At 39.4% G+C, this 15,864-nt stretch overlaps 2 protein-coding genes across 2 annotated transcripts in view; one reads left to right on the top strand and one right to left on the bottom strand.

Annotated features, from left to right (window-relative positions):
- The first annotated feature begins 728 nt into the window (after window positions 1-728).
- LOC104926432 (PRELI domain containing protein 3B) lies at window positions 729-6,835 on the top strand. Its single transcript, XM_010740290.3, has 6 exons — window positions 729-876; window positions 2,314-2,482; window positions 3,338-3,427; window positions 4,352-4,422; window positions 4,605-4,707; window positions 4,814-6,835. Exons 1-6 carry the CDS (start codon window positions 845-847, stop codon window positions 4,928-4,930), a joined length of 582 nt encoding a protein of 193 aa, XP_010738592.1. The 5' UTR covers window positions 729-844; the 3' UTR covers window positions 4,931-6,835.
- A 745-nt stretch (window positions 6,836-7,580) lies between these two features.
- Window positions 7,581-15,864, bottom strand: part of bpifcl (BPI fold containing family C, like) — a 14,708-nt gene continuing 6,424 nt past the window's right edge. The window contains exons 8-15 of the mRNA XM_027288448.1: window positions 10,508-10,684; window positions 10,293-10,352; window positions 9,000-9,167; window positions 8,721-8,788; window positions 8,590-8,632; window positions 8,420-8,480; window positions 8,045-8,121; window positions 7,581-7,970 (exon numbers count right to left, since the gene is read on the bottom strand). Coding sequence (XP_027144249.1) covers window positions 7,914-7,970; window positions 8,045-8,121; window positions 8,420-8,480; window positions 8,590-8,632; window positions 8,721-8,788; window positions 9,000-9,167; window positions 10,293-10,352; window positions 10,508-10,684 — 711 coding nt within the window. The 3' untranslated portion in view covers window positions 7,581-7,913. The remainder of the gene's footprint in view (window positions 7,971-8,044; window positions 8,122-8,419; window positions 8,481-8,589; window positions 8,633-8,720; window positions 8,789-8,999; window positions 9,168-10,292; window positions 10,353-10,507; window positions 10,685-15,864) is intronic.

Raw genomic sequence — 15,864 nt, 5'->3', positions numbered from 1 at the left:
ATTCACATGGACAGGTAGAGGTAGCCTACTTCAGGACACATGATGAAAGGTGTAAATAGCTCTGTGAATGGAGGCTTAGGCAATCTGTCTTGTTTGATGTTTATAGTGGGTCCACCACTAGACATGTGGAACCCAACCAGGCATGTTAAGAAGTGGGTTATGACCCAGAGGTCAGCAGACCATATAGCATGTAGACAGAGGCAGGAAAGGCAGAAGAGAGACCTAAGTCCTATTTGGAAAGTTGTGAATTAATTGTAATGACTGCCGACTGCTGATATTTGGTATGATGTTGTGACATGTAAAAAAAAAAGTTTATAATACAATTGATTTGATGTAGATTTATGGTATGAGATGTAATTAAGTAATGCAAATAATAGTGTAAATTGATGGGATGTGAATAAATATTGTTAATATGTGAACTGATGGTGTATATTGTGAATATGTTTTACAAATTGCAGTGTAGATTGATGGTGAAATGTAGGCTAAATAAGCTACCAATATGTGAATTGATGTGAGATATAAATAAGTAGGTTATAATAAATATTTATTAAACGGATGGTGCGAGGTAAATACAAATGTTTTGTGAGATATTGACCACTGTCAAGAAGGGCTCCCCCTCCCCATGTGCCATCCCCCTCCCCATATATATATATATATATATATATACAAATAATAGTAAATATGATGATTTTTGTGGAGGACTTCCAGAGTGCAGTACCTGTCTCTGCCACCAGATGTCGTGTCGTCACTACATTAAGGGTTGTCTCCTCCTCCCTCCTTCCTCACTTCGGTCACGCTGTCATCAGTCGCCGGCTCCCGAGCCCTGACAGAAAAGCCTAATAAAATGAAGATCTGGGCGTCAGAGCACATTTTCAAGTGAGTATCTGTGTGTCCGCGGTGACACGCCGCACAGACGCGCGGCGATCAGCTGCTTTCCTCGGTGTAAAAACTTTGTGGCTCCTCGTCACTGTCCGGTCACAGCAGCTAGCCTCCCTGCTTAGCGGCTAAGGTTGCACATAAGTTGTGTAAGCTAGAGGTAACTTGCCACAAAGAGGTTACCATGAAGTCACCAACCTTGTGTCATACATGTCTCTTTAGTAAGTCTGTACATTTTCCTTCAGCTTCCTCCGGCAGAGGTAACTTATAGCGTTTTGCTGTTAGCCTCCAAGCTAACTTTGGCTAGTTACGCTAGTTACGTCTCCGTGTGCGTCGTTTTCTTCCTCGCGTTAAAGCTTAATGCATCATTTCAGCCACATGTCAATATATCATGAGGGGGGGTCTATGTGCTGTTTGTCGGGACTTCATCACGCAGACAACCTGAGTCTGACATTATGAGCATTACATAATGAGAGAGAGAGAGAGAGAGAGGCCCTGCGATGAAAATAACAACAATGATCCGTCTGTTTATTTTCTGCTCACCACACAGTAATGACTGTGTGACAATGGGAGCGACATTTGTGATCATCTGCAGCAGTTTCTAGATCAATCCATGACGGAGGGGGCGTTCCTCCTCCTCCTGACTGTGTTTGGGTCATTCCTCCATTTTGGCTCTGCAGCTGTGTTTCAATGAAAACACTGTCAGATAGAAAGGAAGTCATTTAAATAGGATTGTAAGGTAGAGCATGTCTTGTCATTTTCTCCACTGTCTGAATGAATGAAGTCAAACATGAGATGTTTATAAGTTTATAACAGGTCCTACTAAAAACCAGCAAATGATGTGCATCTTAAGCAACCAGCTGAGTGAAAGTCGATGCAGTTTTTATGTATGATGAGTGAAACAGATTTAAAAGTGGGAAGTTTGTTTGCTTTCGGACAGCGTTTTGAGTTTACAGTGATGAAAAATGGGCCAGGTGCATACCACCTCAGAAAATATCATGCTCCTCTCATGTACCATCATTATGACAGATGTTAAAATAGAGTATTGTGACCTGTGATCATGTGAGACAGTTTACACAGGAGGCAGGCTTACCAATAAGAAGATTATTTATTATTGACTCCTGAACAGATCCGTACTGTTTGGAGCCACGATTACAGTGTTTCATTTTTTACCTCCGTTTCCTTTTTGCTATCAAATTTGAGCTTGTAACTAATCACGGACGTGTGTGCTATGTGTATGAATGTGTCCACATAGCTGCCAAAAAAACAATATTACAATACAATATTGTGTGCCCAATAAAACAATGAAGGCACTAATATCGCCACCTTTTTAATTAGTGTAAGTATTTCAGAGCTGGTTAACATTCACTCATATCTATCTGCAGTTCCTTACCAGAGTGTCGTTCCTGTTTCTAATGTTTATATCGTTTTTAACAGCCATCCATGGGAGACGGTGACCAAGGCAGCAATGCAGAAGTACCCAAACCCCATGAACCCCAGTGTGTTCGGTGTGGATGTTTTGAACAGAAGCATTGACACGCAGGGGCGGCTACACAGCACCAGGCTGCTCAGCACAGAGTGGGGGCTGCCTGCCATGGCCAAGTCTGTAAGTGAGATGATGAGAGAAACGCTGCCCTTGATTTTGATTGATAATAGGCTTGTTGTGAGAGCAGTTGGTGACGACAGGAGGCGGTGACAAGACGGACAGTTTCCAGTAGCCTTCACAGTCTTTACAGGAAATCACATAAACTCTCACATCCTGCTAGAGCTGATGCTGGTTTAATAAAATGTTATAAATAGATAACATTTCATTAAACCAGCATCAGCTCTAACAGGATGTTAGATACATGTACTCATGTACATGTCTCCAATAACTGCTGTTTTAATTATTTCATATGTAAGACAGTTAAAATGTTATATAGACTGTCATGTGATCATCATGAAAATGTTCATGGCTCAATTATTTCACTTGAAAATGTAGATTAAGCTATGCCATCACACTTTAGATGTTTGCCATTGTATAAAATAAATTGTCTGTCCAGACTTTATCAGTAGTTTAAATACACAAGGGGAGGAAATGAATACAAGAGTTTTTGATGTGTCAGATATTATATATCATGGCTCAGCATCAATACAGATGCTATTTTAAAAATCCTCGCTTGTTAGCAACTTCTAAACCAGTCAGCTCTTAGATCAGGCAGGCGTTCCCCATCATGACCTGAATTTTTGTGGTCGTCAAATCTGCAGCTGCTTTGTCTTTGCGAGGTCATTGTTGCTGATGTTTGCATGAAGTCAGAACGAGTCGGGATCAAGTCAGATAGAAATAACCAGAATGAATTGTGTGGTGGTCGCTGGTGATAAATTCTCCTCTCAAACAAATCTAATGTAAGTTTTTTGTTGTTGTTGTTGTTGTTGTTGTTGTTGTTTTAAACCAAGCCTGAGTTGTGTCCTTTTCCTGCAGATGATTGGGGTAACAAGAACATGCACTTATGTCCAAGAACATTCAGTAGTGGATCCTAAGGAGAAGACCTTTGAACTGAAATCTACAAACGTGAGTAGTACTGACACGGATCACTTACACTTTGAAAAAGAAGCATCAACAGCTACATGCTCACCAGTGATACAAAGATATACTTTATCTCAGATACAGTAGTACGAGGACCAGTAGGTGATTACATTGTATCTGAGAATTTCTGGTGGTTAACACAAATCAGGCATTGGTATTTATATCTCTGATATGGCAGGATTTATTTCCTAATAAAGTTCTTATACAACTATCAGAGCAAATCCACTGATTGAGTCCTCCTCAAACTGTTTCCTCAGTCGGACCTCACAGTCTCAGCTGTTCATTTACTAGCCTGCTTTGACCGCTTCCACAATATGAAAGACATTTTGCATCCTGACTGTCAGTTTGTCATGTCATGTTTGTCCGTGACAATATATTGGTTTGGTACAAACACACATTTGTCTGGCAGATTTTTGACTTGTATTACTTGTTTTCCTCAACATACACATGACCTGTCACTGAGATTATCATCAGAAATATTAAAGCCACAAAACTCTGTAATTTAGTGTCTCGTGTTGATAGTAGCAAGTATCTAAAAAGTGAATTATGAATTACTTTCAGCCCAAATACGAAATTTTTGTAAACTTTACTGATGGCGGTTTTAATTGGCCGTGGTTATTCCAGACATTTATTCCGCACTCATTTTGCAAACCGATCATTCATAATCCACGTCAGTTGTCTCACAAAACAAAACCTCTCTGCTCTCGCTCAGTTTGTGAAAGCTAGAGTTAAGAGTCACTGACTCCACGATTAGGGGAATATATAAACTCATAAACTCGTAAATAAAATGAGAGAAGTCTTTTAGAGCAAAGAGGAACTCTTCAAACCACAGCTGCTGTTAAATTAACTGAATTGCCTGCAGACAATGAAAATATTGTATGTAAAAAATAATATTTTTTTCCCTTTCAGATCTCTTTCACTAACCTGGTATCTGTAGACGAGAAGCTGACATACAAGCCACATCCGCAAGATCCTGAAAAGTAAATGACTAAATGAATACATTTTTCTTTTTATAAAAAGTCACTGGCACTCGCAGTATTGTTGATTGTTATTATTATTATTATTACTGATGCCTTTTTTCAGCAAAAATGTCTTGTAGTTTGAATAGATTATTGAATAGACTTCATGTTTTGTTCTTTTCTTTGTATGATTGCTTGTTCAGGACAGTGTTGACACAGGAGGCTCTGATCAGTGTCAAAGGTATCAGTCTCAGCAGCTACCTCGAGGGTCTCATGGCAAAGACCATCTCTGTCAACGCCAACAAGGTGACGTCACCCCTGAAACTCCCACTAACTTGTCATGACAATAGGGCCCAATGTCCATAACAATTACACGTAATGTTTTGTAACACTCGTCCTCTGTCTGTCTCAGGGTCGGGAGGCGATGGAGTGGGTCATCAGACGACTAAACACAGAAATCGAGGAGTTGGCAGCGACCGCTCGTGGAACTATGCGCGTTCCCATGGCAGCAGCTGCTGCAGACAAATGATCCAGGCCTTCCCCAGCTGCTTTGTCCACTATCATGAACCCATGGACCTCTCAGACATTTCCTCTCACCTCATCTGCCAGCACAGCCTAAATAACCACAGCCCCATCCTTTGGCCCTACATACGTTTGTTTGTGTGTGTGTGTCACAAGAACTCGCTGTTCGTCCCTCCTCAGCAGTCTGCGCCGACGAGTTTTGATACTCGCCGCTGTGCGGGCAGTGACGGGGAGTTGAGCTGATGACAGTTTAAAAAAAACAAAAACAAACAGGGTTGAATTGGACAGCACTTGAAGCTCATAGGATTTAGTCTTGTGATGTAAAAGCTCTTTTTAAGAAAATTCACACTGTGCCTCCGCATCATCTCCTCAGTTTCCCCCTTTTCCATCTCTCTCTGATCTTCTTTTTATTGTTTCCAAATCCTCGTTAACAAGTTGAGAACTGGTGACGTTTCACTAAATCTTTCTGTATTGGCTGACCTTGTTTTGCACTTAAAACAAAGAGGCTGCAACAACTTATAAAAGTAGCTGAAATTTTGAGGTCAGACACTGATACTAAAAGTCTCGTGCCATCAGGTGGAAGTCGACCAGTTTTCTTTGTCAGTGTGTATCTAGAATACTTGTAGGCGTGGGGTGAAGTCCAGCTAAGGCTGTCCTAAACAAAGGGGAACAGGGCATTTTTATTTGCCAATATAGGTTGATCTGCTAAAGATATCCGCACTGATTGTCCTGGTCTTGTTCTAGGTACAGCTTGATTGACTTGATTTCTTAGTCTCTCTTGTCTTTGTTAAGTACGTTTCTCTCACACCGATGATGTGCTATATAGTTAAGTGTTATAGTATGAGAATGTGAATACTTGAATGTTTAACTTATTTTCAGCATGTGTACTTTAATACACGACTTGTAGTGGGCGGGAAATCCTTCCAAACGAGCGTAACCCTAACCCTAACCCTAACCCACCAAGCGACATGTTATTTAATGTGTCGTGAACGCTCACCAGTGTTGTAGGAGGAGCTCTGCAGGGTTGCGTTCAAGATCACTGAGTGTGCCAACATTAAATGTGAAGAATAACTACCGGTTTAATATCCCCAAACACTTTCACACTTAATTTATGATTATGAACGAACCCACTCTGTACTTCATACTGTCGTTCGATGGTGTTATTTAAGGTATATTTGTATTGATGAATATTGACAAAGGCTGTTTAATTGAATGGTTTTAAAAGTTGTTAGCTTGTGGTGTTTTTATACTACATTTCCCTTTCTTAACTCATAGCAGACTCAGGTGCTACATAGTTGACTGTTTTTCAGTTTCTCTGTTTGCTTCTTTCATAAAGAACACATCGATATGAAGGCGACATAAATCTCATTTGTTATTCCCTTTTCTTCTCTTCTCTCTAGAAATTTTAACAAGGACAGTTCTAAGTAAAGTTTACATTAAAACTGTTTGTGGTACAGTTAATAGAGCTGTTTTAGTGTTACAGTATCCATTAATGGAGCGCAGCTTCCAAGTTGCTCTACAGTCAGTATCTTGCTCAGCTGTCATGGTCTCAGTTAGTTCGGTGGATCTCGATGTATCTGCTGTATTTTGCTCTTATTCACACCTGCATCCAGTTCAGCTCAGCTTTAAAAATGAACCAACCAGCTCATCATGTGTTGTCCTGTCCGGCTCAGGATCGTTCTGTTTGAAGTCCAGTCTGCTGCCTGTCTGACCCTTCAGCCAGTCAGCCAGCCAGTCAGTGAAGTGATTTATTTCTGTTTTTCTATGGGGAACATTTTAGGAACAGTGGCTGTAAATAGGCATATATTTATATTTTGTTGGTGTTACATTCCAAGAATGTGAACATGTAACGGAGTCTAAAGAGTGCACACTGAAATGTTTCAAAATAAAAGAGATGTCATTGTTTCATGAATATTGTGGTGATGTGTTTTGTGAATGTCTTGACTTCCCCTTGAATTCTTCAGGTCCAAAACATGTTCACACTTTCTTAATCAGCCTGTAATGTTTACTGAATATCGCTAAAACTGATTCTTCCTTGGGGTCAGAGATTGCCTTAAATTAAAGTTAAAATTTTAATTTGGGTCCCCATGGCACATTAATGTCTTGTGAAATCCTGATCCCACTATTGTTTTTATGCATGTTTTCAAATGTGGTGCCCTCCGGTGGCACACAGCACACACTGACAGAATTCTCTCAAGCAAAACCTTGCACACACTTTAAAATCAACTCGACCACATTTTTCTACCATCCATCCACTGCTTATCCTCCTCATCTGCGTCACTGTGGGAGCCTATCCCAGCTGACTTGCAAGAGGTGGGGTACACTCATCACAGGGCACATATAGACAAACAACCATTCACACTCACAGTCACACCTACGGACAACCTAGAGTCACCATTAACCTGTTAAGTGCATGTCTTTGGACTGTCAGAGGACGCCGGAGTACCTGGAGAGAACCCACACAGACACGGGGAGAACATGCAGACTCCACACAGAAAGGCCCCAGCTAAGGTTTAATCCAGGAACCTTCTTGCTGTGAGGCCACAGCGCTAACCACTGCACCACTATCAGTGAAAATATGTATGTAAAATGTACAAAAAACCAACACAATAACCCCAACACCTTTATTTCATTTCATACAAATAAGACAGACTGAATGTTTTTAAAAAATATTTTATTTCAAAAGATTTTAAAGATTTTAAACCATACACCTCCAACACACGTGTTTAGGATTAATGTGTGTAGGATTAATCACTGTTGATTTGATATGAAGGCTGCAATGTGTAATATGCAATGTATGAGTAGAAAATGCTGATTATGTATTGCAGAAAGCTTGTTAATCATTCACTGTCCAGCAGCCCACTAGATGTAGCTTTTAAATGTTTGTCATGTGGTCTCAGATGTAGACAGAGCCAGTTTGTTTAAATCTTAACAATCTGAACTGAGATGAACAGCAGTCATGTTTGATGTCAAACAGGCCAGTGTGTCTGTCAGTCGAAGTCTCCGTCTGTCAACACCTGAGCATCTGAAAAGATGGCTATAAATCCCTGTTAGGAATAAAGACAATGGTCAGACCAGTGACTAAAAAAACATTAAAGTTTCTTTTTTTACAAATACTGACCATGTCCATCTGCAAAACTGTGTTCACAGGCACTACTTGTTTCATTCTGGGCAAATCAGCACCTTTGCCAAGTATCTCTGAAAAAGAAAAGTAATGTACATTTCAAGACAAGGACAAAGTAAGTAAAGATACATTATTTTCATCTTCTACCCTCCAGTATGTTGAATCACAGACTTGCTCTAGCTCTATACCACAATGAAGATGACAAATAGATTCATATTCAACACTCAAAGAATTTAGTCAAAACCACTTTTGTCCAAATGTCCTTGAGCAGAGGAGACAGAAAAAACAAAATAAGGTTTTAATATATTTAATTTGTAAAGTATTTTCTGGGACTGAAAGTTCTAGGTAGTAGAAACAGGGCTTAAAACTCACCGTTCACTTTTGCCATGAATACTGTTGAGCCCAATTTTGCGACTTTTTCGATAGCGTCAGTCTGCAAATAAAAGTTGACACGTTACAGTCACTGATTGACTCTCCTCAGTTTGTATATGCGTGCCTGTGACTAACATAAAATGTAATGTAGTTTTTATCACGTGTTCTACCTTGAAGGGTCCCACTTCACTCGACGCCAGTGTCACTGTGAGGCTGTTTGAAAAGAAGCAGTATCATTACTTTCAGTGTGACTTTGTGAACTTAAGCTCAGGTGTGTGTTTTGAAACATGCTGATGCTCACTTGTTCATCCCCATGGAGGCCTTCAGTTTACCATCAGCAACCCACACTTTACCGCTGAAGTCTGAGTCCTGAAAGACAAAGGTTTAAATTACAGCTGCAGCCAATGAGTATATACTTTGAGTGATAAAAATCCTCAAAATCTCCCATGATGTGCTCAGGAATGGGGATGTACTTCTACTCTCATCTCTACAACTACTTTAGTATGTTTTTGGCATAAAGAGGAAAATCAGGAAAGAAAAAAGACGTGTATTTGTTCTGAGGTATAGGAAAAGTACTCACAACATTGAGATTGAACAGTGGGGTCTGGGTATGATTTGGCTGGATAGCAAAAGCCTTCACAGCGCCGTGGAAGTCCAGTTTGATAGCACCAGGCTGGAATGAAAACAGTGGAGCATCTCTGGCATAAACCTGCAGATTCATCAGCAGATCTGGAAACATTTTGGGCAGCTGCAGAGAGAAAGAACATGAACGTTAAACATTTCATTTTATTATTTGACCATTTTAAGGACATGTTTTCATGGACAGGACAGATTAAGTGGGTCAGGAAACAGAGAGACAACAAAGAAGAAAAAAATATCTATACAAGTATGCGCAAAGGTTTTTTTTAAACAGTTACTGTATGAATATTTTTAAATATAGATTATTTGTGTTGTCACCAAGTGGCAACCTCTGAAGTGAAGCCAATGCTAAAGTGCCAAAAACTGCAGTTCCTCAAATGGCCGTTTGAGGCTGGTACTGAACATTTCAATCTCCATGAGCCCACATTTTAAAATATCTTAAAACGTCACGGCAGAAATAAACAGCCTGGGCCAAAAAACAGTTTTGGTCTCTATAGCTAATTTTCCTGTTCATGACAACTGTACTGAGGGTGAATTTCTATTTAATTCACCCGTTCAAATTATATTAAGGCTTAAAGTTATGCATAGTTAACAGTATGGCCACTTTGATTAACAGCTAGGTGCAACTATGGGTGGCTTGTTTTAGCACTCAGGCATCATTCGGCCCACAGATGATCCACATCTTTGCTGACTTTTAGCGGGGAGGCAGAAGAAACAGGACACCCAACATGGTCCCACAAATTTTGAGCTTCAAAACGGCTCTTCACAAACCTACAAGTGTCTTCATGCTTACACTGTCCATTCTTTATACTGTCAGTGGTTAACACCACCTGAATGGCTGACTTGTGAAGTCAATTTGATTGTTTTAAGGATACTATTGCTGATTTTTATCATAGAAACTTTTTTTCTTTTCTTTTTTTTTCATTTGATTGAATGTTGATATCACAAATATAAAGTGGGGCCAGGTAGGCCAGCACGACCCAGATAATATTTAACTTTAATAATGGTCAAAGTCCAATACTGATGCTAAAGATCAAAAACTGCAGTGTTAACCACAATGCCATCATGCAGATCTGTTACAGATAAGCATTGTTAGGACAGACTTTATTTTCATGGCTGTTTTCTTCTTATCAAGTCTGTAGATGTTAGATATGTGACAACAAGTGCAGGCTAACATAAAACCATTCATCCAGTAAGATAATACAACTCTTCAGTGTGGTACATATAAACTTACCTGAGGGATAAAAGGCCCCATTTCGCTGGTATTTAGGTGCATATGTAAGGATGGAGGGATCTGAGATGATAAAACAACATTCCTTAACGACAGATGGTTTAGAGACAAAAGTACTTAACATAAAGGAGTGCATAAATAGATGGGTGTGAAAATCAAACTTAAATTGTTGTGCCTTCTTCCTCTATACATGCATGCGTCTTTTCACTTCCACTTACCACGCTATCATTGATCAGGGCCTGAAACAGTCCGGCTAAGTAGTATCCATATGAGGCAGAGTTCAGGGTGAATTCAGACAGGCCCACTGACAACATGTAGCCCTGCTGCTCAGGCACGGCGAAAAGCTGGGGCTTAAAGGGAGGCTCTTCATGATGTTTAATACTGTAGAACTCTCCCTTTAAATAAACATGAGCAAATGGTCAGTTACAGCTATTTATTGCCCTTATATAAAATTATGGTTGCCAGAGCATGTGTGGCTTTGCAACATATATTATTATTGTTTAATAAATAAGTGAAAGAACGGCCACAATATGAAAATAGATGACTTTAAAGTACTTCTACGTGTGTTTGCTTACCTTAAGACCCAGATTCATACTTGAAGCATTAACCACAGGTAAGTCGGTGAGAGGGAACTCAAGAGTAACATCCTGATCCACGTCAAAGGAAACTGATCAGAAAAGAAATCACAATTATTTATTTATGCATTTAAATTCCTGCTGTTATATAGGGGTTGGCTTAAAGTCCATGTAAAGTAAGAATAAATATGTGTTCTGAGTTTGTGAGACCAAAGAAGAAACTGTTAAAACTGTTATTAACCAGCCAAATCTGAATGATTAAAAATATCGACACGTTTATGAAATTAATGTCAAAATCAGGTAAAAATTAGTGTTCTCAGCTTCAGGACTGTGGGGGCGTGTCACTGAATGTGCTGAAGCCACGCGCACCATGGGAGCAGTCAAGCAGCAATTTTGAAGCAACCGAAACATGTCAGATGAGTTCAGAAAATGATGTGACTAACTTTGAAACACTCAGTGAGATGAATTAATCTCTATCTCTCTGCTAGGGGTGCAGGAGTATGCTCAAGCGCATGCTCAGACTTGTTTGAAAACGTGCCCGCATGGTTTAAAACAGGTGATACCATGTTTAGGGAGATCCATTTAAAGAAACATGCGATTTAGGTGTGCAATCACTGCTGTAAATGTGGACAGGTGCACACGTACGTTATTGTTAGGATTATATTATTATGGTAACAAACTTGCAAGTCAAAACTTTGCGAACAGCTAACAAACAGAAGTGTAATAAAACAATACAAACCAGCCGCTTCTTTCATTTATTCATTTGGCCGTCAGTCAGTTTTTTTTTTTTCTGCACAACTTCTTTCTCAGTCACTTCCATTTTCTCTTCTCTTCTGTTATCTCCTATGGTCTTTGTTTAAATAGCCCACTGCCCAGCTCCGGTTCTGGCACAACACCCACTCCACCCATTAACACGTACCTTTGCCTTGAGCTTGAAAACTCATCCTCCTGGTGGATGCTCGGAGCTCACAGTCCTACCTAACAGCAGCTACGTTTCCCAGCAGTTCACTTACTGTCCTTCAGGGAACTCTGTAAATCACAGAGAGTTCATGCAATGACAGCCAAAGACGCAACTGCAAGACAAGTTATTTGATGGTAGAAAAGTTACACAGTGTTGCTTTATAAACACAAGAGGCTGAATCATTGTTTTATGAGTCATTCCTCTTACTAAACCAAAATGAGTTTGCCAAATCCAGATAAATGTGATATTATAATTGTCATAATTGTTTACACCTATGAAAGGTCATAGGTGAACTTTGTGTTATTCTACTTACTAGCTGCCACGTGGATCCAAAATTAATTTCAGAATGAAGTGGCAATAAAGTTCATGTAGGCCCTCGTATCATATGAGTGTGTGCACTGTCTTATGACTATGACTTATTATACTGCACAACAGATGGGTGGGACACATTGTTGTCAAGTACAATGCATGTCTCTGTTATGTCTAAATATTGATAGGAACAAACAAACTATGTATACATACTCAAATATTTGCTGTAATACAGTCCCTGGAGGGTTTTGGCATTTTTATAGCCCATGTTTAAATAAGATGAAACAAACAAGTAGTGACTTAAAAGAAAAAAAAGAAAAACATTTGAGCTTGCCACTGCTTCTTGAGTCTCTCAACAAAATGACATTGCATGATCAATAATGAGACAGTTCCATTCACAACATTTAAAAGTGTGTGTTTTTGTGCTGTTTGTCCCAGGAAAGCATGTGGGTGCAGGATGGATCCAGGATAGGTTGAATAATACACTTTCCCTGACATCAGCGGTAAAGTTCTGGCGCCATACACTTCACACTAACAGGGAAGATTACAGTTGACAGTTCTGAATATGTTCTTTTCACTACAAAATTGTGTTCGTAAATAAATTACGTTACGTACATTACTTTCTTCCCTATCACAGCAGTATGCTTCAAAAGAATAGCTGGTCTGATGATTTTCATGAATTTGAACCTCAATATTTTGTTGCTGTCTGTTACGTAGTATGAAAACCATGCCCTCACACTTATTTACACCTGTCTTGTTTCTCCTCCTGCGCACCACAGCATCACATAACAAAGTGCGACTTCCAGAGCCATCTGTTGAGTTCTATCAGGATGCCACAGATTCAAGACATCCATGTCAGGCTTGAGCGTTGCACTAGCCGGCTGGTGGAAGACACAGTTGGTATAATGTGAGTCTTCCTCAGTTCTGCTTTACATGTAAACTCATGAAGCCACTAACCCACAGCTGTTCAGTCAGGTTTGTCCGTGTCGCGATGTGATATAAGTGCAGAGAGGTGATACTTTTGATTTAAAATTGCACACTTTGATTTGAACAGGACAATGAACATAAGACTTAATAAGGAAGTGATATTATGGTCTTTCATAAGAGAACTTGTCAATCAAAAAAGGAAGTTGTGTCCTTGAAGGTATCTGTCAATGTCTCGGTGCTGTAAAGTTTTTAACTCCGTATTCATGTGTGGAACATCATCTTTGCTGTTTTTATTGGCCTTTTGTTTCAGTCATCTCTAGGTTAAGAAGAATAATGAACATTGTTACTGTGAATGAACTTAAAACCAGAACTGTCAAATTATCCTGAATCAAGATGTCAGTAGATTGGTTGAAGGTCGATTCAGTTTAACCTCAAACAAAAGCGTATATGAGTGAAATCTTAAATCTACGGGATGAGTGTCTCAGAAGCTTTTGTACACATGCACAGGAAGAAACCAGTGATTTTGGTTACTTTCTCTTGTTTCCCCTAATGGCATAAGCCCTTTGGGTCTTAACTTGCACTTTCAGTAAATGAAAGTAAAAGTACCAGCAAACTGAGCTGAGAGGCAGAGATTTGCAGTCTGCACTTCACTGAGGTGTTTCTCACATACAAAGTACATAGAATTAAAAAAAAAAAAACATTAGGTTTCTGTCTATGAACTACAGAGTTTGCCTTTTTTTAATTTAACTTGTTTTCTAACTCCTGGTTTGTTATCTGGTTATAAGGAAGTTAGTTAGTGCGGCAGTAAAAAATAGATGACCCATTAAATGTACGGTAAACAGGAAGAAATGAAGGGGAAACAACAAAGAAGATAAAACTTCTCTTCCATTATTTATAACAAAATCTCACTACTTCAGCAAAACATCTACAGCAGATGTTGATCTGTTAGTGCTTAGCTAATTTAAGGAAGTGATTCTATCAGCATTGTCGTTTCAGCGCCATGCCTGATTTAAACAGAGGACCATCGGCTAACTTTAGCCTCTAACAAAGAGATCATCTTGTTAATGTGCTGCAGGCTCACTGAACAACACTCAACTTGATTGCCCCTCTCAAAAAGAAGATAATTAAAGAAAGGAGGTTAGCAGACCTGCAAATTAAAGCATAATGGTCCAATACATTCATTGTTGTAGTTTTCCCCTTTCTAATCAACGTTGTGGAAGATGCCACCATGAGCTTGGTTCCCCCTCTTAAAAGCAAGTTTTTCCTTATCAAGTTTTTGCTCATTGTGGGAACTGTTGAATCTCTGTAAATAATATAAAGACTACGGTTTAGATCTGCTCTATATGGACAGTATCATTTGGTAACAGCTGTTTGATTTGGTGCTTATAAAATAAAATTAAATTGTTAGTTTAAGTTTAACTCACTGAGGTGCATGTTGCATAAATAAATGTTAATAAATCACTTTTTTGTTCCTGTACTTCAGACATGACGGGGGATCTTCAACTTGGCTATATTTGTGTGGCGTGACCTCTGTAGTGGGCGGGGGAAAGATGCTGACGGGCGTCGGTCTGTCACCAGTGTCAGTTGTGACGCAATGTTGGAGATGTGGACAGGCAGTTCTATGGAGGAGCCAGGTACGACAGAACAGAGGGAAGGAGAGATAAAGGAGTGATGCTGATGCAAGATAACCCTGTGTTTTCATTTGTCTATAGTGCTATTTTCAAACCATTTGTGAAGTATTCAAGGGGCGTATCAGAGGTGAAATACAAACACATGTGAGTGTTTCTCTGTATTCTATCACTGAAGGCTTGGTATATTCTGTATGAGAATTAGTTGAAACCTCTAAAGATGTTCAGTAATGATTAGTCAGGACATTTGTTTTTTTGTTTCCTCAATAGATCTGCCCTAAACTGGAGGAAGCCATTGTAATGATAGAGGAGCAACTACAGGCCATGAATGGTATGGCAGCAGGCCAAGAGTGACTTTACTTTAGTCCATGTAAAGTCAACTCTGAGATTTCTTTCAAAATACATTAAATATGTTGGAAAATAGTTGCTGAAAAAACAACAACACTTTGAACGATATATTACTGAAATTAAATTTTTGGGGCGGTCCTAAAGGGTGGCTCGATGACACACTGAGGCCACCCTGTGCATACCCCTGCACCCCTAGCAGAGATAGAGATTCATTCATCTCACTCTGAGTGTTTCAAAGCTAGTCACGTCATTTTCTGAACTTATCTGACACGTTTCAGTCGCTTCAAAATTGCTGCTTGACTGCTCCCACAGTGGGTGTGGCTTCAGCACATTCAGTGACACGCCCCCACAGTCCTGGAGCTGAGAATACAAATTTTTACCTGATTTTGACATTCATTTCATAAACATGTCGATATTTTTAATCATTCAGTTTTGGCTGGTTAATAACAGTTTCTTCTTTGGTCTCACACACTCAGAACACATATTTATTCTTACTTTACATGGACTTTAAGCCAACCCCTATATAACAGCAGGAATTTAAATGCATAAATAAATAATTGTGATTTCTTTTCTGATCAGTTTCCTTTGACGTGGATCAGGATGTTACTCTTGAGTTCCCTCTCACCGACTTACCTGTGGTTAATGCTTCAAGTATGAATCTGGGTCTTAAGGTAAGCAAACACACGTAGAAGTACTTTAAAGTCATCTATTTTCATATTGTGGCCGTTCTTTCACTTATTTATTAAACAATAATAATATATGTTGCAAAGCCACACATGCTCTGGCAACCATAATTTTATATAAGGGCAATAAATAGCTGTAACTGA

The sequence above is a fragment of the Larimichthys crocea genome, chromosome XV (assembly GCF_000972845.2).
Source record: "Larimichthys crocea isolate SSNF chromosome XV, L_crocea_2.0, whole genome shotgun sequence".
Classification (NCBI taxonomy): domain Eukaryota; kingdom Metazoa; phylum Chordata; class Actinopteri; family Sciaenidae; genus Larimichthys; species Larimichthys crocea.
Note: the sequence above shows the minus strand (reverse complement) of the source record. Positions and strands in the feature narration are given on the sequence as shown.